Here is a 20,572-nt window from a genome sequence, read left to right on the forward strand (position 1 = left end):
ACCTTAAATGTCCCACGTTAGGTATCATTACTTTATTTTACAAGTAAGGAAATTGAAACTTAATGTGACTCACTCAACTTTCAATGGCAGTGGAGAGATTAGACACCAGCTAGGTGTATGTTTAAGCAAGATTTTAATTTCAGCCCCTTTAGCTTAAGCTAAGGCAGGGATGTGGACCGAATACCCATAGAACATGGTCCCCAGGCCCAGAGGCCACACAGGCTGGCAGGGTGGAAGCAGGGGCAGGCCAGGGAGAGTGGTTCAGCAGTGAGAAGTGGTGTGGGGCCCCACCATTGCAGAGCTCTGCACTGCTTATGCCCAGCATGAAAAACATTCATCTTCAGTCATCATTACACTTGAACAAAGGACATGCAACTAAGTTATTAGGCTCAAGAATTGGGTTAAATCCTTGTGATACCTTGGACAGGTTACTTCTAGTCTGAGCACATTTCCTCTCACCTTAGAAGGCTCTTCACACGATTAAATGACATTGGATATCCAGTACTATAGAGGACTAAGGATCCAAGGCAGGCTTGCCATAAATAGCTACTCAGAGGTGCTGGACAGACTGCAATGTGGGCATGGAAGGACAAAGCCTCTGAATTCTACTGAGACAAGTCAAGGTGTTTAGGTGGGCAGGGTGGCTACTGGTGCATCCGTGCACATGTAAGTGTGTCTCTGGTGGTGCTCAGAGGACAGGGGGCACACAGGCCCCAGCACACCCTGCAGCCCCTCAGGCCTGGAGGAAGGCCAGCTTTTCTCAGCACCTCTGGGGATAAGTAAGGTGCAAGGAAGCTTCCATCTGCTGAGAAGTGGAACATGAAGGCCCTATACCAGCCAGAGCACTGGAACTGAGGTCATCGTGTCCATGCCTCACCCTAATACTAGAAGGTTCCTCCTCCTCCAGAGAGGTCACCTCTACCCAGCACCCACACTTCCATGTAGCCCAGGGTCAGGACCTAAGAGGAAGTCTTCCTCTCTTCCCAGACCAGGCCTGTAAGGAACGATGGAGAAGTAAGAATGTTACCAAAAGGGAAAAAGACAAAAAGCCCATTAGCAGACACAGGTGAGATTTTTATGAGTTTATCTGAAACTCCTTGTTCCTAAACTGGCGGCTGGGCTGTACAGGAGAGCCAGACAGTAACCGCACTGTCTCTGGCCAGGTAGGTGGCTTCCTCATTTATAAAATGAAGGTGGACCGTGGAATCTCTGACGCCCCACCACACCTGACACCTGACAGATGTGCTGACCTCAGATGGGTCTGCAAGGGAGGCCAATGAACAGGGATATGAGTTAGAGCTCAAAGCTCCCTGGGGCTGGGAGCCTCATCCATCAGCTGCTGGAGGTGAGAGGCCGCCTGGTCCAGTTTTGACAATTCCAGCTGGAGAGCGGAAAGCTGAGTAAGGAGAGAGAGCAGTGAGGACCGGGGTCTGAGCTCACCCCACCAGCACATGCTTCCTCAGGGGTGCAGGTTTCCTAAGAGGCCTCCAAGCCTTACCCTTTGCTGCTTCTGTGTCTCTGCCTCCCCTTCGGATGGGGTCCAAGCCATGAGGCCATCAAGCTGCTTCTGCAACTTGAGTCTTCGGGTGGCTAGCCGAGGCAGCTGAGTCTGGGGGTCTACCAGGCCCTGGGAAGAGAAGGTTGACTTGCCTGCAGCCTGCTCAGGCCTCTACCTTCTCCACTATGAGGCCCCTTTCCCAGCCCTTCCACTGTACCCAGCATTCTTCCCCATCGCTCCAGTCCCCTTTGATCACCTGCAACTCCATGTAGACCTCAACAGTGTCACTGAGGGTGGCCTGCGCCCAGCCTGAGGGAGCTGCTGCACCTGGGGGCAGGAAGCTCACAGCTCCACAGTGGCTCAGGGTGCCCAGGGGCTCCAGGAAGGCCTGGAAGAGGCCCTGCTCCCCTGGCTCCAAGGTCTGCAGCAGTACTGGGGAGGGAGTGAGAGAGGGAAGATCAAGCCCCAGGTATCAGCTCCTGCCTCCTTTCCCATCCTGAACCTCCAGACCCTAGCTCTGCTCTCTCTGGTGCTCCTTCTCCAGCAGCCCCTTCTTCCTGCAGCCAAATGCCTAGGATCTCACCTTGGGGCCGGGCTTTGGTGAGTTGGTAGGTGGCTCGAAGAGCTCGAAGCATCTGCACGGCTTCCTGGACCTGGGAGAAGCGCTGCTCCAACTCAGGATGGCGCCAGTGCTCCTGGCAAAGGGAACCCAGAGTTTGTAAAGCCTCAGCATCAACTCCCTTGGCTTTGCCCTGCACTCGTCCACCCTCATCTCCCTAGGGTAACAGATCTATCTTCAAAAGCACACAAAATGTTCCACTAAGGAAAGGACAACACACAATCAGATTAGAATCTTAAACAACATCCAAATGTCACAAAACCAAGAAAGAGTTTTTGACATTTATCTTTCTAAGTTATTAAACTTTCCCTGAGATTTAAAGGACACTCTGATACTCTCTTGTTTAACTGACCTCACAAGTATGCCTGGACAGTACAAAGGTGGGAGGAACTAAGGTAGTCACACAGAAAATACCAATCTGGTAAGAGTCCTGATTTCGACCACTAGGCTAACACTGCCTCCAGACACACTGCAGGGCAATCCATCCTCTCCAAGGCTCCACGGCAAAGTGTGAACCGCTATGGTAATGTCCATAGCAGCAAACCCTGCCAGAGGCTGCCCCCACTTTTGCTGGAGTTACATGCCAATGAACTAGATTGTGACTCACCAAGCTGTGGGCACTAGGGTAGGGTGCAACACAGATGCTGGGAGCCAAGAAGCCACCTGGCCTTTGGGGCAGCCTCTGCCAGAGCTCTTCAGCCAGGAAGGGCATCAGTGGGGCCAGGAGGCGGAGACCAACATCTGCGCAGGAGAATAGGACCTGAAGTGGCTCAGGGGGGCGGGGCTTGCGCAACAGCACTGGCTTCACAGCTTCCTAGAAAGGAAGCCCAGGGGTCAGAGGGGAGTCCACAGCAACATCCTTCCTCCACAGTGGCTGCTGTACCTGTGGGCACTGCTGTAGGCAAGCTGGGGAGTTCTTAAGAGAGGCCTAGGCATGCCTGACACCACCCACATGCTAGTGCACATGAAGAGAGGAAATCCAGGCAGAGATTCTCACAGGGAGGTGAAAATAAGATTTCCTAGGAAGATGTGAAATTTGTGGGAAAGCCAGATAAAGAAACAATGGACAAGGGTGTGGTTGATGGCTAGAGCCATCAGTACCACTTGGGAAGAGAGCACACATTCTCAACACCCAGCCCGACCTGCAAAAGGATCTGCTCTGGGGTGGCCAGGCAATCTGTGGTCAACAGGCCACAAATGACTCTGACGTGAAGCCCTTCGGGTAGACCCTCGTCTGAAAGCCATCATGCTCTCCTCCCAGGCACCTTGTAGTACCTGGCTGGACGTGATCTTGACAGAGTACTTATGGGGACTGCAAATGTTCTTTCTTCTTTGCAACCCTGCCTGGCAAGTATTTTCTAGAAGACTTCCTAGTCTCTCTCAGGTGAGAGGCAGGTAACAGTACTCAGGCTGTGCTGCAGAGACCAATCCAGGGGAGGGAAACTGGGACTGCCTTTCCTTTCCTTTCTCACTGAGAAGCCAATTAGGCATCATGAAATCCATTGCTTTCAGCTATCACCAGAGTTCAGGAGGAACTAGCAGCAGGCCACAGGAGGAAGGGCTGCTGCTTACCAGGTAGACATCACAGAGGTTGTGGAGCCAGAAGTGATGCAGGGTATGGGTGACCAGGGAGAGCTCCTGGGTGAGGAAGCCACGCTCACACTCACGGGCAGCAAGGGCCAGGCGGCTCAGGATCCAGGCATCCATGGGGGAGGTGGGAGACAGCTGAGGGAGGGGACTGGTATCAGGACCTAGAGGGTGGATCCCCAACTTCTTGCCTCTTTTCCTTCAGCCCCCTAGACCCCCACATCAAACATAACTACTTCCTCTCTCACCTCCTCTGAAGGTTGGGGTACAAAATTCTCCCCTAGGGCATTGAGAATAAAACGCAGGGCATTCCAGATCTTGTTGCAGAAATGGCGGCAGCTCAGGACCTCAGAGACAGACAGGTGCAGGTCGCCCCCTGGAGGGCAGACAACCTGGATGGAGTGCGCATGTGGGATGGATGCAGCATCCCAGGAAGTTGTCTAGGCTGCTGCCTCGGCTCGCCATCACTTCACCTCCCAGCTTACCCAGGACTCCATGAGAGCACAGTGCGAATCTCAGGGCATCTGTCCCACATTCAGGTATCCCATGAGGAAAGTCCTTTTTCTGTAACCAGAGGAAGAAGAGCTTGGCAGATACCAGCCAAGATGCAGGGCAGAGCTAGAAGTGTGGTAGAAGCCAGTGGCCAGACTAGAGGCCTGCACCGGGCAGAGAAAGCATCTTACCTGTGCTGCAGCTGCAAAGGCCAGCTCTGCGGGGTCCAGGTTCCCATCTCTTAGCTTGGCCTGCAGCACCTGGGGATGGGTGAGGAAATCGTCTCAAGCCTGCCACTATACCTGCTGTCCTTTACCTGTCCTCTTCTTAGACTCCTATCTCTCCGGCCAGGCTCTCCTCACCTGCAGCTCCACACCACTGATGATGTCCCGTGGATCCAGCACATTCCCCAAAGACTTGCTCATCTTCCGGCCCTGCCTGTCCCGAACCATGGAATGAAGAAGCACCTGAGGGCGCAGAGGGGGTCAATGGGGTGGGAATGGGGTTAAGACCTATAGTTTCTGGACTCTAGGGATCAGAAAAGTGAATCCAGAAATTAGGAACACAGAAAACATATGAGGAGTCAGGGAAGGGAAGACAAGTTAGGGGAAAACAGGAGCCAGAGAGGCAGGGCACTAATTGCTGTTACCTTGCTGAAGGGGAGCTGCCCCGTGAGCTGGGTCCCCAGCATGACCATTCGGCCCACCCAGAACAGCAGAAGGTCACTGCCCGTTTCCAAAAGTGACAGGGGGTAGAAATGCGCAAGGTCTGGAGTCTAGGAGGAAGAGGTAAGTGCTAACTAACCAAGTCCAAGCTGCCTGCCCCATGTCTATTAGGCTGGACTCCATGGATGCCCAGCTCTCCAACTTCTACACCAGACCCATCTTCACCCTCCCACTATCAACTCACCTTTTGGGGCCAGCCCAGGGCAGAAAAGGGAAAGAGAGCAGAAGAGAACCAAGTATCCAGGACATCGGGGTCTGGGAACAGAATAGGGATTGGGGACAGTTGAAACCTTGGTGTCTAGCACCTTAGATTCCTGCTGCCCATCCTTCAGGACAATCCTCACCCCCAGAGCCCAGGTGGCTCACCTCCTGCCCCACTCCCAGCTTGCCTGACCCCACCTACTCCCTTTAAGGGCCCATTACCCACCCCTGTTCACTCCTTTTCTCTTCTCAGCCCCTCCTTAGCGCTGTACTCACCCCTCTCCAGGGTCAGCTCTGTTCCTGGTCTCCCAGTCAGTTCTGCTGCTGCCTGTCTGGCCTCTGCCTCAGACCGCCCCACCACCCAGCAGTCCTTGTCATCCTGCTAAAGAGGTGGGACAAGGGAGGAAAATGACAAGGGTCAGGTATAAAACTTAAATCTTCCTGTTTTCTCCCGATGTCTTAGAAAGGCCAGCCTCTCTGTGCTGAGCCTCTGTCACACAGTCGGTCTCATGACGAAGACCACAAAGTGCATTAGCAGGCAGGAGCTGGCTCTGGAAATAGCAGTTCACTGACTCCTGGGTAAGGCTCTCCCCACCCTACCCAGCCTCCTCTACCAACCTTCTCATGCCCCTCAGTGACAAGGTAGGCTGGAATCCGATGGCCCCACCACAGCTGCCGGGAGACACACCAGTCCCTGTGGAGAGAAGAGTCAGTGACCCCTCAACATGACCAGTAGCGCGCCCTCCCCCCCCCCCCCCACACACACACAAATGCTCTTCTCACGCTTACCCAATGTGAGCGAACCAGTGCTGCCAGCTCTTCTGGTGGAAAGATGGACAGAGCTCCAAAGCCCCCGACTCCACAGCCTGGAGAGAAAGAGGCATTTAAGAAATGCTTTCCTGCTGGGCACTGTTGGCTCACACCTGTAATTCTACTTAGGAGGCTGAGATCTGAGGATCAGGGTTTGAAGCCAGCTTAGGCAGGAAAGGCCATAAGAGTCTTATTTCCAATAAACTACTCAGAAAATGCCAGACTCTGTGGCTCAAGTGGTAAGAGCACTAGCCTTGAGCACAAAGAGGCCCAAGGACAGTGCCCAGGCCCTGAGTTCAAGTCCTAGGGCTGGCAAAAACAAAACAAACAAAAAAATGCTTTCCTGCCAGACACCAGCTACTCAGGAGGCTGAGATCTGAATTGTGCGTCAAAGCCAATCTGGGCAGAAAAGTCTGTGAGATTCCATCTCTAAAATAACCAGAAGAAAAACAAACAAACAAACAAACCTGGGCTCAAGTCATGGCTGCTCAAGTGGTAGAGTGTCAGCAAAGCAAGCAAGCTAAGCAGTCATATAGCTTTGAGTTCCAACTCTGATCTCAGGAGACAGAGATCTGAGGATATTGGTTCAAAGCCAGCCCCAGCAGCAAAGTCCACGAGACTCTTATCTCCAATAAACTAGTAAGAAAAAGCTGGAAGAGTGGCATTGTGGCTCAAGTGGTAGAGCACTAGTCTTAAGCCAAAGAATCTCAGGGACAGCACTCAGGCTTTGAGTTCAAGCCCCAGGACCAGCACCAAAGGAGAAAAAAAAAAAAAAGAAACAATGCTTTTCTTCCTACCCAGCAGACCCGATTCTGGGATAAAACAAATGGCCTCTGAGGTAATTTTGTAACTCTGGAAGGACCTCCCAAGCCTCCCCCAAGGATCCTGAAGGAGACAACCCTCTGGGAGTCACTTTGCCTCTTCAATTACCATGACTAGAGAGCATTCAGGTCAGGACATCCCTTGCTGCTTCATCTCAGTTCTCAGGGGTTCCTCTAGCCCCTAGGCCCAGTCCTTCCTTGTACTGAAGCCTCACCTGGGCAGCTCGGTCCCCCATTTCCTGGCAGCGAACAAACCACTGGCTCTTCAGTAGGTATTCCACCACATCCCCAGAACGGCTGAAAAAGAGAGAGAAGGAGGTCAGTGCTCTCTGGCCCTGTGCACAGGAGCCTACTCCATAGGCTGGGCCTGTGAACAGGACTGACACAACACCTATTTTCTAATGCAGAGGGTTCAGAGCCCATCTGCCAGCACTCTTAAGCTTCACCCATTCCCTTTTGGGTGGCCCTCAGCAAAGGTGGTTTTTTTGTTTGTTTTTTTTTGGGGGGGTCCGGTCTTGGGACCTGAACTCTGGGCCTGGGCGCTGTCCCTCAGCTCTTCAGCTCAAGGCTAGTGCTCTACCACTTGAGACACAGCACCACTTCCGGCTTTTATTCTTTTTGCTTATGTGGTGCTGGGGAATCAAACCCAGGGCCTCATGCATACAAGGCAAGCGCTCTACCACTGAGCCACCTTCCCAGCCCCAGCAAAGGTGTTAAAGTGGAGCTACCTGCATATGGGCAGTACCATGGGGTGGTCCTGGAGGCCCCGGAACTGGCCCCGCTCCCTCAGTGCACACATAATCTTCTCCCGGGCCACAAATCGGTGAAGACCCTGGGAAAATAGTGGTGATAGGAAAGATCAAAGGCCTTTTGAGAAGGAAAGGGGAAGGGAGAAGGGGAGGTGGGCAGAGGGAACCCCCCCAGAGGATGGGGTAAAACCGAGGCTGACCCCACCTGCAGCCAGTCCCCACAGAGTGAGGTCATGGTCCCATCCTCCGCAATGACAGTCAGGGGGCTCAAGCCATGCCGGGCCCCCATCTCAGCGTCAGCAGGACTGTGAGCTGGAGTGATTTTCACTGCTCCTGCGGAAGCACAACTGCAGCAGGTACTGACCCTGACCTGGGCTATGGGCTTTTCTAGTCACACTGTCACCTACATTGCCCTATCCCTCCCCACCTTCTGTCTGTGCCTCCCTGTCATTCCCACTGCCCTCCCTCATTTCTCTCCTCCACTTTCCCTCCCTGACCTCCACTCACCTGTGCCCACCTGCGGCTGAACAGCAGGGTCTGTGATGAGGGGGAGAAGCTGCCCTGTCAGAGGGTGACGGAGCTGTCGCCCATGTAGATGCTGAGGGAAAGGAGAAGGATCAGGGGTGGGTAGACCTACAGGGAGGAAAGGTCTAGGGTATGAGAACCCCAGGAACAAGAGGATGGAGACCAGAGGTAAAAAGCTAAAGCAAGGTCAACATACTTCTTCAGGGACCAGAAAGTAAGTACTGTGGCAGAGCTAGAGAACATATCTAGAAGAGCAGCCATAGACACGACACACACAAGTGAGTGTCTCTCATATAAAAGGAGATAGCAGCTGAAATTTGGTCCAGGTGCCACAGTGGGCTAATCCCTGAACTAGAGAAAAAGAAAAGGGAGCAGAGCAAATTACACTGTGGAGATGAGAGAAGTCTTAGAAGAGTAGGAAGGGCAGAGACATTACTCAAGTAGTAGAGGACCTGCCTAGCATGTGTGAGGCTCTGAGTTCAAGCTCCAGGATAGAAGAAAGAAGGAAGGAAGAAAAAGAAGAGGAGAAGGAGCCTGGTGCCGGTGGCTCACGCCTGTAATCCTAGCTACTGAGGAGGCTGAGATCTGAGGATCACAGTTCAAAGCCAGCCCAGGCAGAAAAGTCCGTGAGACTCTTATCTTCAATAAACCACTAGAAAACCAGAAGTGGCGCTGTGGCTCAAGCAGTAGAGCACTTGCCTTGAGCTGAAAAGCTGAGGGATAGTACCCAAGCCCAGAGTGCAAGCCCCGTGACCGACGAAAAAAAAAAAAAAGAGAGGAAGGAGAAGGAGGAAAATGAGGAGGAGGAGAAGGAAAGGAAGGAAGGAAGGATGGAAAGAAGGTAAGGAAAGGAAAGAAGGGGAGGAGATCAAAGAGAAAGGGAGGGGAGGACAGAAGATGAAGCAAATAAGTGGACTATGGGGAGAATGGGTTGGGTGCAGGCAATATTTCTTACTGTGTAACGGGAGTCATCAGGGTGAACAGCTACAGCCACATCTCCAGGCAATGTTTCTGGCCTTGTGGTTCCCACCACTACCTCTGCATCTAAAGATAAACATGGCAGCTGGTCATCACACCCTCTGCTTGCTCTGACACAGTAAAGCCAGCAGAGCTACAAGAGGGAAGGGCAGAGAGTATCAAGGTGGGCCTAGGAACCACAAGGAAAATCAGGAGCCATGTTTATAGGAGCCCAGGTTTCCTGTAACTGTATGACGAGGAGAGGGTGTGACTGTAAAGGAATTTCCCAAGACTTTGTATGGAAGAATCCAAGATAATAGTGACAAAAGCACCTAAAGCCTACTGAGTGCCTGAGGACACTTGGAAATCTCAGTCCTAATCACAAATGTGCCTTTTTCAGACCACTGAAAACACTGCTTTGGACCATTCTCTCTCTCTCTCTCTTTTTAAATTGTGAAAATACTGTACAGAGAAGTTACAATTACATGGTGCTTTGGACCATTCTTGATCAGTCTCTTTTCTTCTCTGATCTCTTCAGACAACTTACTGTACGAACCATACGTTAGAAGTGATCATTTGTCTCTTTCCTGTGAAGCAGATGGCTACTGAATAACACCAAATGCATGCTTACATCCTCCATAATAGCCAAGGTAAGTGCTCACAATGCAAACACTCCCAATATGGACATGAGAAAATACGAAACAAGCTGGGCATGGAGGATCATGCCCGTAATCCTAGCTAATTTGGAGGCAGAGCAGGAAGATTACAGTTCAAGGCCAGCCCAGGCAAAAATTTAAGTGACCCTGTCTCAACCAACAACAAACAGGTGCCATGGTGTACACATGTCATCTCAGCTATGGGAGAAGCATAAATCGGAAGATCACAGTCAATCTTGGCCTGGGCATAAGTGTAAGGCTCTACTCAAAACTGAAGGAAAAAATAAAACCAAGGAGGAAGAAAATGTAAAGTGGAGCAACTCACCAGGCTCTCCATCCACAGGGAAGGCAACAGAAACAAGGAAGCCAAAAGACACAGGGGTGGGACAGCCAGGCAGCCGGAGTTCTGTGCGTCCAGGCAGAGGCCGGTTCTCCACCTGGAGAAGTCAAGGAGGCCAGGTAAGAGTCACCTCTCTACAGAGCTCACAGGCAGGATGCCTGCTTCCCACCCCAGCTTCCCTGCAATCCATCTAAATCCTGGAGGGGCTGGGAACCACTCCCTTTCCCCTCACCCAATTTTTGTGCCATTGGTTACAGTACACATTCACTGAGCATTAGGTCATGCCGAGGTATTGTGCTGAGCATGTCACACCAAATTTTGCTTCATTTTACAATCCTGAGAAACAAGCATCCCAGCATCTCTGATTTGACAGTTTAAGAAGTGGAACTTAAAGGGACAAAAGCCTGCTGAAAATCATACCATTTTTAGGGAAGTATTCAGACTGAATCCAAGCAGTGCAGCTCCAGAGCCTAAGCTCGTAATCACTAGATTACTTGCCTTACAGTCCTCAGAAACCCTTGCCTCACCTCAATATCTGAGATGGCTGATCTTAAAGCACATGACCAGTTGACAAGCTGACAGTTCCTGTACAACAACCCTGCATTGTAGAGTCGCACGAAAGCTTCAGTCACAGCCACTGAAGAACCCTAGAATGACGACAGTGACCAAATCAGCCCCTCCCAGTTGAACCTGCTCCCTCTTGAGGGACCCCTGTCTTGAACCTCCCTTCCTTAAGAAGCCTGCTCCACACATGGATCTCTAAAACCCTACCCAACACCCAAAAGGACTCTAGCATGGAACACTCACAGCATCCATGGTAAAACACTCCCGATCCCAGTCCAGGGAGGCCCCCAGAGCACGTAACTGCTCACAGATCTCTCCTCCTTTCCTGCACCAGAGATACATGTCAGCAATCAACACAGCCAGAACTTCCCGAGTAACTAGCCCAATGATGCTACCACAAAGCCAGATGCTACAGGAAAATAAAATACAGATGGCCCTTATCTAGCCTGCCAAGCTGATGGACATGAAACCTAAACACAATGTGAGGCTTTCCACAGCATTAAAAGAGGTAGAAGGGGGCTGAGAAGGTGGCTCAGTGGTAGAGTGCTTGCCTTGCATGCATGAGGCCCTGGGTTCAATTCCTCAGCACCACATAAGCAAAAAGAAAAAAGCTGGAAGTGGCACTGTGGCTCAAGTGGTAGAGCACTAGCCTTGAGCTGAAGAGCTGAGGGACAGTGCCCAGGCTCAGAGTTCAGGCCCACGACCGGACCCCCCCCCAAAAAAAAAAAGAGGTAGAAGGCCAGGCACCAATAGCTCACACCTTGTTATCCTAGCTATCCAGGAGGCTGAGATCTGAGGATTGCAGTTTGAACCCTGCCTGCACAAGAAAGTGTGAAACTTTTACCTCCAACTAACCACCAAAAAAGCCAGAAGTGAAGCTGTGGCTCAAATGGTAGAGCACTATCCTTGAGCATAAAAAGCTCAGGTACCAGGATCAGGTCCAGGCTGGAGTTCAAGCCCCAGGACCAGCACATACATACACATATACATACACACCCCAAAGAATCTACAGAGGAGGGACAGTCACTTTGTGGAAAACCCAAGAGAACTGCGCAGAAATAATGACATGCCCTAACAGACTATCTTTCCAAATGAAGGCAATTTATGGAAACTGGGAGGTAGGAATGGACAGGTAGAAGAGGTGATGAATTACACACAAGAGAAATGGGGATGTGTACAAGAGAAACTAGGACACATGCAGGTACACACTAATACGTATATATAGTGTACATGCACTCCACCAAATGCTAAGGGGTTCTGTTCCAAAGCTTCTGTCTCAGGAATTTAGAGCCATCATGGGAAACAGAGGCAAAGCTTGCCATCTCTGGGTATCCTGTGGCCCTGTCCATCATACTCACTCCTCCTTCCACTGCCACACCTCCTTAAGGAAGTCCTCCCGGCCCAGTTCATGCCTCCTCACTCCCTGCTCCTTCCACAGTTGTTTCTCCACCACAGCCTGCAGTAGGATTAGGGGCAAATGATCCGTGAGTCAGCAGGCTTTGGGAGAAGATACAGCTTTCAGCCAAGAAGAGGAAAATGTGACCAAAGACCTACTTGTGTAGCAATTCCTGCATGATCTGAGCCAGGGACCCACAGTACCCGATCCCCACGCATCCGATGCCTGAAACAGAAATGCTCTCAGGGGAGCTCTGGGGCTCACATGCTTATCCTCACCCATTCCTGTACTTACTATCTTCCCTCTGCACTGCCAAAGACCCCATCCCCCTCTCACCAGCGCACAAGGGCATCCTGGATAGCCACTGTCAGTGCATGGCCAATGTGTAGAGAGCCAGTGACATTCGGAGGTGGGATACACATGGAGAAGGTCTCTCCTGTAGCCTGGGGCAGCCTCGTCTAGAAGGAGGAAAGTCAAAGGAAAAGAGAGGACTGAAAATTACCTAGGGGAATAGCACCCTCTGGTGCCACCAAAGCAAAAAGAACTTCAGGAAGAATCAGCAAAGGTGAGAAGAAAGCAACAGAAACATTGGCAGAAGCCAGGAACCAAATGAAAAGAAACTGCAGTGTCAACTGGACTCTGAGACTCATCTGTGCTCACCTACTTGAAGGACCACTCTCTCCGGGGGTCCTGAGAACCATTTAATACCCTCTCAACTAGGCACTAACCTGATATTCTGGTTTGAAGAAGCCCTCTCGAACCCACCATGGGTACCAAGAAGCCTCAACATATCGGGGGCTGTAAGCAGGAGGCAAGGGTACTGACACATCTGTGAAGCAGAAGTGAACTCCATTAACTATTGAACTTTGTTCCAAGCTGTGCAATGCTTATTCTGCAGACCAAATGGACAACTAAAATAGTAAAGAAGTGTGGTTGAACATGCCTGTAATCCTTATGAGGAGGCAGATGCAAGGAGGATCATGGATTGAGAATAGCTTAAGCTACTTAGTAAGTTCCAGGGCCAGTCTGAGCTACACCCTTACTTAAAAACGAAAAAAAAAAAGTGAAAAGTCTTCAGGCTCCCCAGTTACCTTTCTTTTCACCGGGTTCTGTTGGGATTTCATACAATACTATCTCCTTAGGACTCCATGCCTTACTGGTCTCTGCAGGTGACTGGAAGGCGGGAACAGAAGGGGAACTTGAAACTCCCAGTATACACCATCTGGCCCCCAGGCTGTCTCCTCCAGTCTCCCACCCAAGTCTTTTTGAGACCCAAAGACAAACTGACCCCTAACCTTGCTTTTCCGGGTTATGGCAGCTTCCAGCGCCTCCTGCTTCTCGCGCAGGCGCTTCTGCTTGGCTTCACGGTTCCTCCGAGAGACAGAGGAGCTATGGGGCTCGGATTGTGTGGAAAGGGGACGGGGCTTGGGGAGGCCCCGTGAGGGCCTCAGCCCCCAGAATGGTGGCCGAAACGAGGCCAGGGGCAAATGAGGCATCGGGAGTGTTCGCGGAAGCGGCCAGGATCAGTTCCAGAGCACACCAGGAGGACAAGCGGGCGCAGGGAGTCACACCCCCTTTATTTCCCGCCTTCTACACTAGCATGCACCCCCTGCTCCGCGAGGGCTGGGGTACCGTGCGGGCAGCACCCTGGAGACCGCAGCTCAGGGACGGGATGACGAACATTCAAGGGCCCCTACGAGCAGGCCGGGTGCCGCTTGCTGCGCGTCTGGCCGGCCGGCACGGCCTCCCCGCGGCGCCACCACGTGGGCCTGGCCCTCAGCGACTCCCCGCGCCCCCCAGCTCCCGGAGTCGGCCACGCTCGCGCTCACCCCGCGACCCCGCGGCTATCCCAGGGCGCCCCGCGGCGGTAGGGGTATTGGGTACCAGCGTCCCGGACACCGGAACCCGGCCGGCGACCCGAGCGCACGTGGGGGCGTGGCCACGTGCGGCGCATGCGCGAAGGCCGGTCTTGCCTCCCGGCTCCGCCCCGCCGTCAGAGGGCCGCGGGCGCGGACGCGAGCTGGTGTGCGGGACGTGTTGTCTGCGGGGAGGTGTGCGGGGCTGTGCAGCTCACTTCCAAAACTTTATTGTAAACAAGAAAGGTTTCCGCGGGTGAATAATAATAATAATAATAATAAAAAGCACCTGAGTTATGAGGCCGCGGCCGCCATTGCGGGGCCGGCTCGCCCATCCCGCCCGGGCCCGCCCGCCCGCCCGCCAGGGTCCGGTCCCGGCCCGGGGTGCTCCGGTTCTCCGGGCTCAGGAGCTGTGCTTCTGCCGCTTCCAGAAGCGCTTGACGTCGCTGTGCCCGGCCGGGGTCACCACCATGAGCCGCTTGGCTGAGTTCTCGAACACCAGCACGCCCAGCTCCTTCGCGTGCGCCAGCAGCAGCTCGAAGTCCACTTGCGACAGGAACTGGTTGTACAGGACGCCTGGACGGGGCGGGACGAGGCGGTGGGCCGGAGCGGCCTGTGCCTCAGAATTAAAAAGCTCTGTGTGTGGGTCACTAGTGTGATCTAGACATGTTCAAGAAGGTAATATAAGAAGCCCCTAGCTATTCAGGAGGCTGAGATCTGAGGATCACAGTTCAAAGCCAGCCTTGGCAGGAAAGTCCATGAAACTCTTATCTCCGATGAACCACCAAAAAGCCAGAAGTGAAGCTGTGGCACGCACGTGCATGTGTGCGCATACACACAAAAGCAGAAAGGATGTAGGAAAGGAAGAGGAGGGAGGAAGAAAACCTGTAACTTAGGGTTGGGAAGGTGGCTCAGTGGTAGAGTGCTTGCCTTGCGTGCATGAGGCCCTGGGTTTGATTCCTCAGCACCACGTAAGCAGAAAAAGCCGAAAGTGGCACTGTGGCTCAAGTGGTAGAGCGCTAGCCTTGAGCTGAAGAGCTCAGGGACAGTGCCCAGGCCCAGAGTTCAGGCCCCAAAACCGACAGAAAAAAAAAAAAAAGAAAACCTGTGACTTGCTCACTCACCAAACCCAGAAAAATAATGAATCACTTCTCCCACTTGCCTTCTAGCCAAATCCAAACTACTGATTTGACACAATTCATTTACTGTTACAAATTCACCCTAAAACAAAAGTGTCTTGCTAGTTTTTCTCCTCCATTCCCTAAGTAAACAAAAAATGAAATGCACAGGAACTTTTTCAGTCCATCAAGACTGAACTACCTGCTCTTCCTCTGGCCAGGAACTTGGACCGGCCACTAGAAGCCACTTACCTTCAGTGAACCGGAGTCTGTCCCTTTCCAACTCCCATAGCCTAATCTGGTCTGTGATGGTGGGGGGCAGCACCGGGGTCTGCAGGAGCAAGGTTGGGCTGTAGGGATTCAGGAATGCTGCCCCAGACTCCCACAGCCCTCCACTCTTTCCCAGGGTTTGGACACCCCTTTTCCTCTTCTACCATTTCATTGCAAGGTGCCATGGGCTACCAGCATCCTGGTACCTGTTTGAGCATCACTGGGTGGGCCCTTGTCCTTAGGAAATGGATTATCTAGGAAAAGATAAGAGTGCCATGAGGGTTCAAGAAGGCAGGAAAGCCATCTAAGCTGTCACCTAATATCACTGAAAAGGAATTTTCTCTTAAATTTTCATAGCCATTCCATACTCCTGTCCTCAACACATCCCTGTTCTGCTGTGATCTCAAATTGGTCCTCCAGCTGGTCATGTCTGCTCTTCCCAGTCTTGTTTTGTTTTCTTTTCTTTAAAATAGCAGAAGCTACTGTATTCTGAACACTTAATCTTCAGCAGGTCCTAAGCTCAATGCTTTACATCTAGTCTTTCACTGAATTCTCCCAACAACCCTGTGTGGTGAGGATTGTCATTTACCAGATTCACAGAGGTAAAGCAATGAGGTCCAGTTTACACAGCCAGAAACCATGATGCTGAGACACAAATTAAGAGCTATACCTCCTCCCCTCATGTTTTCCCACTAGGGTCTAGCAGTTCCCACCCCTAAAGTCTTGATTTCTTTTCATGTGCCTAGTGTTCACAGACCACTCACAGTTACTATTGTGGCAGACTGAAGGCTAGCCTTCCATAATGGGTCCATCCTGTGCCCCTCAACCCAAGTGCAGCCTAATATCTTCCCACCTCTATCCATGCAAGTCGGGATACCTGCTGGGCTGTGATGCCACTGGCAATGGCCTGCTGCACACTCTCCCGGGTCACCTGTGCCACCACCATGTTGGGGAAGCGATAGAGCATCTCAGAGAAGAGGGCAATGAGGGCGATCTGCAGCTCTGATTCTGACCCATGCATAGAAGAGAGGATGACAAGGTTACCCCCCCCACCTAGACTTCCTCAAGCCCTTCCTTCAAGTGTGAGAAGGTCAGGGAGCTCTGTAGACCAAGTAAACATAAACTGGCATTCCCTCCAGCTTCCTTTCCCTCCCTACACCCACCCCAAGGGAGCCCTATATCCCAGCCTCACCTGTGTAGGCATACAACCGGTAATTGGTTTCCACGACAATGAAGCCTGGCTGATGCACAGTACCCCCAGCAGCCCCAGAGACACCAGATGAAAGGTTGATGGCCAGGCGTGTGGGGTAGTAACGCCGAGATTTCCTCTGGGAAGGGAAAAACAGAGGTCCTTACTCAGGAATCATTACCCTACATCTTCCTTGCTGGGACATGAGATCCTTCCCAGTGCATAGAATCTCAACTCTCAACTTCCTCTCCAAGTACTCAATTCTGACCAAATACTTCCCCCTACTGCTCAGGCCCCTCTTCCCTAGAAGCCATGTATCTGGGTGCTCTTACCTTCCTCTGGAAAACAAGCCCAAACTCACGCAGATGCTGCAGGAAGTTCAACAAAGAATCACTCATACCTTCCACAGAGTAATCCTGGAGAAGAGGTGGCTAGTGAGGTCCAAAACACATCCCATCTTCCTTCTTCTTCCCCCAACCCATCCCTCACATGCATTCCCTCTATCCCCTTCTCTGGTTATTTTGTATTCATACTTATCTTCTCACTCTGCTATCTTACAACCTGACTTCCCCTTCCCATCTCCCTGTCCTGTCCCCTACTTACCTTGCCTAGAGTAGAGAAGCTGAGCTGGAAGAGGAAAGACAGAATCTCCACCAGATCCATGCCCCGGCTCTAGAAAGAAGGGAATAGATAGAGAAGAGGAGAAATGGGAGGGGTAAAGGAGGAGAGGAGCAGGGAACAGTTAGGGAACAGTTTGAGGGTGGCTGTCAATGGGATTTGAGAAGATCAGGGATATTGGCAAGGGGATCTGACCTCCTTACCTGGGCTGTCTGCAGATACTGAAGCATAAAGTACCAGAGCTGGGCAGGGGTATCCAGCAACAGGAACTGGAAGCCAGCAGAAGTAATACAGGGTGGCTCTCCAGGTTCACTACTAGAAATGAAGAGGTAGGATGATGATCTGCAGAAAAAGGCTACCCTCCCCAAGTGTCCTCTCAGGCTTTTTCTGGCTATCTCTCACTGTACCCTACTCGTCATCTGCTTCTAATCCTGGGTGTCTAATCCCAGATACCCAGTTAATCCAAGACCCAAGGAAATGGCCAAGGAAGTGACTATTCTGCTTCAGGTTTCCTTACCTCTTCATGAGCCCAGCCTGGCTGAGGAGCTGAGCCAGGTCCTGGCTGACAGCTGCACTGGGGGAGCCCACCATGAAGTGCAAGACCACCTAGGAACGGATCAGAACAGGAAGACTGAGGCCTCTGCTAGCTGCAGGAAGTAGGAGCACAGCAGAGACATGCACAGACGCCTAAGTCCTCACCTCCCATCGCTCCTCGGCGTACTTGTCAAGTGAGGGAACATCCCGAGCGTGCTTGTCTGGTCCCAGCTGACTTGTGTCATCAGACCAGGCCTTCCCCCTGTGGCCAGGATGGGCCAGGAGTAAGGAGCTCTGTCTCTCCCCTGCTGGCCCCTGGCCCCTTCCTCCCTTATCCCACAGGCCCAAGAAAGGGACATTTCCTATATCCTAAAGCCACATCTGGTCCAACTCATCCCTGAAGGAGTTCCCCTTCCATTAGTGATATTAAGCAGTTCCTTTGGCCTAGCTTAGAAAAAGATGGGAACAACATACCCACCCAGAAGGGCAATTCGGAGGTTCTGGCGGAAGATTGGGTTCAGGATGAGGCCCTGGAGGCCACCAGGGAGCAGCTGGGTATGCCAGATACGGAGGCCACTCAGCAGCCCTGTACTTTCCTCCTGAGCCCTGGAACAGAAGAAGAGAGGTGAGTGGGTATCTAGAGAACAAAAAGAAGGAGACTATAGATGCCTCCATTTCTGCCTTTTCTTATAAACTAATATTGTGTCTCTTTAAGTATCTTTACTGCAGTGCCTAGCAAGCCTTGTTAAAGATGATCGCAACTCTCCAAAAGGAAAAAATATATATTTCCTGGAAGGAATAGAGTATAGGTCAGTGGTAGTTTATATTATGTTTAGCATATGCTAAATCTAGTCTAAATCTCCACTAACTAAAAATATATAATTATAATGTAAATGTGTTTCCTAGTATTCCAAAAAACAAGTTTGGGCAAGGTAAATGTTGAGGAATTTGTATCTGGCTGAGAATGGAGACTCACTTGCTGAATTCCTTCTTCACCCACAGGGCTACGGCAGCTTGCGGCAAAGGCTGCTCCAGAAAGAGCATCCGCATCACCCAGTTCTTAGCCAGAGACGGGAGCTCCCTGTAGGGGTTAAAGGCCAAATATCAGCAGCTGTGTTATACCTGCATCTCTACCTTCATCTATCTCTCAAAAATCTTACCTCTCCTCCCACTCCCCAGTATATCTTTACCAGTCTTGCTGCCCCCACAACCTCCATCTGTTTGGGGCCTTGCCGCCCCCATCCTAAGTAGACTGCTACACTCCTATCTATGGTAACTGATTGCAGTATGCATGCCCCCCATTATAATCCCTGCTATGAAGGAGGCTCCTTACCTAAACACAGCCAGACAAGTGGCAGGGTGCCCATACAATCGATCCAATACTCCAGGACTCAGGCCCCCTAAGAATTCCTGTAGATTCTTGCATTGTAGGTGCACCCGGTTCAGTCCACCCCTTGCAGGGGTGTTCTCCATCACCTGAGAGAGGTAAGTGTTAGAAGCACAACCCTACCCCTAAGATCCATGCCAGTTGAACAATAACCCCATATTTCCTGTGGTCTCCTCCCCCGTGCCATTCAGCACTTATTTCTTCCAAACTTCCCCTCTTTTCCTGCCTCTTCATCCCCTTTCTGCCCTAAACTCATCTTCTGGTGATGAGATCATCTTCCAAGTGATGAGATTATTACTGTTCCTACATTTTTGCAAAATCGTTTGTATTTCAATGACTTCTCATCTTTAGCTAAGCAGCGTCGAAGACAGTTGTTTGCGCCTAGTCCTCTCTCTCCCTGCACTCCCAAACTGTCAGTTCTTCACATATCCTAATTCTTAACCCACTTCTGAAAGATGTCGTAATAAGCCGTCTCTCTCTTCCATGCGTCCCAAATCTAAGTCTATCTCTATCTTTTCCCCTCGCCCCTCTCCCAGAGACCCAATTTCTGATCTAACTTCTCCCGGATTGCCGGTCTCCTACCCACGGTGGGATCCTTCACCACTCAGCGTCGATTCCCCCTCGCGCACACCCGATCTTCAGCCGTCGCTTAATCACAGCCAAGATCTCGCATTCGCTTCCAGAGATAAAGAGAAAAATGGTGAAACACACGAGAGAAAGACAAAAGAATGACGAAAGACTTCAAACAAGAGCCCAAAGTGAAGAAATCGGAAGGGCAGGAGTGAACGAATGGGAAGGATAAGAATAAGCACTGCACTCGTCTGTCGCGAGGCATACTGGGAATTGTAGTCCTTTTCATGCCTACTCCAGGGCAAGTTGGAGAGTGCCTGACTTCAACTCCCGAAAGGCACCGCGGGGAGGCACGGCCGAGAAGCCGCTGGATTTTAATTGAGAAGCCCGGGGAAACCAAAAGACAGGCCATTTCGTTCCGCAACTGTCTTGGGAAGACACTTGTGACGGCGTGTCTAACCCGCCTGGTCCAGAGGCCAGATGAAGAGTGGAAGGGACCTGCGGGCGCGTAGAGGCCCCTTAATAGTGAGTCTTTAGGTGAAGACGGCACAACTGGGTTTCTTGGGCTCACATGTCGCCTACACAAGTGGAATGATTCACGTTACACAGTCCTTTCACACGTTAAGGATCAACTTTTAATTGGGAAGCCCAGGAAACCAGCAAGCAGAACAGCCAGGAGCCAGGCCTGTAACCTAACAGAAGTTTTCTTTTCCGTGAAATGACAACCGTTTTAACTACTTCATATATTGTTTTGAGTATTAAATGTGATATATGCAAGAAACATAATACCTAGTGTATAGTATGTGCGCAGTAAAATTATCTTCAATTCTATTTCTGTAACTTTCACTTGTCAATCTTAGTTTGGGAGCTACACAGACTCTCTTTATGTTAACCTTTCAGATATTAGATTTTTTGTTATTGTTTTGGTTTTGCCGGTCCTAGAGCTTGAATTCAAGGACCTGGGCTGTGTCCCTGAGCCCCTCTGCTCAAGGCTAACGCTCTACCACTTGAGCAACAGGGATACGTCTGGCTTTTTCTGAGTAGTTCATTGGCAATAAGAGTCTCACAGACTTTCCTGCCTGAGCTGGAT

At 51.4% G+C, this 20,572-nt stretch overlaps 2 protein-coding genes across 7 annotated transcripts; both read right to left on the reverse strand.

Moving 5' to 3' along the window:
• Nucleotides 1-17: 17 nt before the first annotated feature.
• Nucleotides 18-13,830, reverse strand: Vars2 (valyl-tRNA synthetase 2, mitochondrial). 4 transcript variants are annotated; one of them, XR_006147994.1, is made up of 30 exons: nucleotides 13,236-13,829; nucleotides 13,032-13,113; nucleotides 12,669-12,769; nucleotides 12,277-12,398; nucleotides 12,099-12,165; nucleotides 11,903-12,000; nucleotides 10,788-10,869; nucleotides 10,508-10,627; nucleotides 9,966-10,077; nucleotides 8,983-9,071; nucleotides 8,010-8,100; nucleotides 7,708-7,835; nucleotides 7,482-7,585; nucleotides 6,969-7,050; nucleotides 5,912-5,988; nucleotides 5,741-5,816; nucleotides 5,399-5,504; nucleotides 5,106-5,176; nucleotides 4,846-4,971; nucleotides 4,559-4,663; nucleotides 4,388-4,456; nucleotides 4,190-4,268; nucleotides 3,953-4,080; nucleotides 3,690-3,842; nucleotides 2,725-2,931; nucleotides 2,082-2,193; nucleotides 1,755-1,930; nucleotides 1,499-1,627; nucleotides 1,251-1,396; nucleotides 18-994 (listed from the first exon to the last, which is right to left on the reverse strand). XR_006147994.1 is itself a non-coding variant. In XM_042684027.1 (29 exons), exons 1-29 carry the CDS (start codon nucleotides 13,434-13,436, stop codon nucleotides 1,301-1,303), a joined length of 3,186 nt encoding a protein of 1,061 aa, XP_042539961.1. In that variant the 5' UTR covers nucleotides 13,437-13,830; the 3' UTR covers nucleotides 1,068-1,300. The 4 variants fall into 4 exon arrangements, 3 of the variants coding, with proteins under 3 accessions (XP_042539961.1, XP_042539963.1, XP_042539960.1); XM_042684027.1 differs by lacking the exon at nucleotides 18-994 and having other exon boundaries at nucleotides 1,068-1,396; nucleotides 5,399-5,501; nucleotides 13,236-13,830; XM_042684029.1 differs by lacking the exon at nucleotides 18-994 and having other exon boundaries at nucleotides 1,068-1,381; nucleotides 13,236-13,830.
• Nucleotides 13,831-14,140: 310 nt separating this feature from the next.
• Gtf2h4 (general transcription factor IIH subunit 4) lies at nucleotides 14,141-19,693 on the reverse strand. Of its 3 annotated transcripts, none has more exons than XM_042684064.1 (14): nucleotides 19,495-19,693; nucleotides 18,859-19,001; nucleotides 18,502-18,606; nucleotides 18,000-18,131; nucleotides 17,691-17,787; nucleotides 17,509-17,597; nucleotides 17,195-17,306; nucleotides 16,977-17,045; nucleotides 16,706-16,789; nucleotides 16,377-16,512; nucleotides 16,062-16,192; nucleotides 15,391-15,438; nucleotides 15,167-15,245; nucleotides 14,141-14,372 (listed from the first exon to the last, which is right to left on the reverse strand). In XM_042684064.1, the coding sequence occupies exons 2-14, from the start codon at nucleotides 18,996-18,998 to the stop codon at nucleotides 14,200-14,202; spliced, it is 1,395 nt and encodes a 464-aa protein (XP_042539998.1). In that variant the 5' UTR covers nucleotides 18,999-19,001; nucleotides 19,495-19,693; the 3' UTR covers nucleotides 14,141-14,199. The 3 variants fall into 3 exon arrangements, with proteins under 3 accessions (XP_042539998.1, XP_042539999.1, XP_042540001.1); XM_042684065.1 differs by having other exon boundaries at nucleotides 14,154-14,372; nucleotides 19,514-19,693; XM_042684067.1 differs by having other exon boundaries at nucleotides 14,154-14,372; nucleotides 17,195-17,303.
• Between the last annotated feature and the right edge of the window lie 879 nt (nucleotides 19,694-20,572).

The sequence above is a fragment of the Dipodomys spectabilis genome, unplaced genomic scaffold, assembly GCF_019054845.1.
Source record: "Dipodomys spectabilis isolate Male_0828 unplaced genomic scaffold, ASM1905484v1 ptg000085l, whole genome shotgun sequence".
NCBI lineage: Eukaryota > Metazoa > Chordata > Mammalia > Rodentia > Heteromyidae > Dipodomys > Dipodomys spectabilis.

Excerpts from the sequence above, each read along its gene's own strand:
- Gtf2h4 (XM_042684064.1), bottom strand. The coding sequence starts at position 18,998 with ATGGAGAACACCCCTGCAAGGGGTGGACTGAACCGGGTGCACCTACAA. Across the intron at positions 16,790-16,976 it reads GCTTCTCTACTCTAGGCAAG|GATTACTCTGTGGAAGGTAT; the intron begins GTAAGTAGGGGA and ends CCTCTTCTCCAG. Across the intron at positions 15,439-16,061 it reads GTGGCATCACAGCCCAGCAG|ATAATCCATTTCCTAAGGAC; the intron begins GTATCCCGACTT and ends ATCTTTTCCTAG.
- Vars2 (XM_042684026.1), bottom strand. The coding sequence starts at position 13,436 with ATGCCTCATTTGCCCCTGGCCTCGTTTCGGCCACCATTCTGGGGGCTG. Across the intron at positions 7,836-8,009 it reads TCAGCCGCAGGTGGGCACAG|GAGCAGTGAAAATCACTCCA; the intron begins GTGAGTGGAGGT and ends GTGCTTCCGCAG. Across the intron at positions 7,586-7,707 it reads TCTGTGGGGACTGGCTGCAG|GGTCTTCACCGATTTGTGGC; the intron begins GTGGGGTCAGCC and ends CTATTTTCCCAG.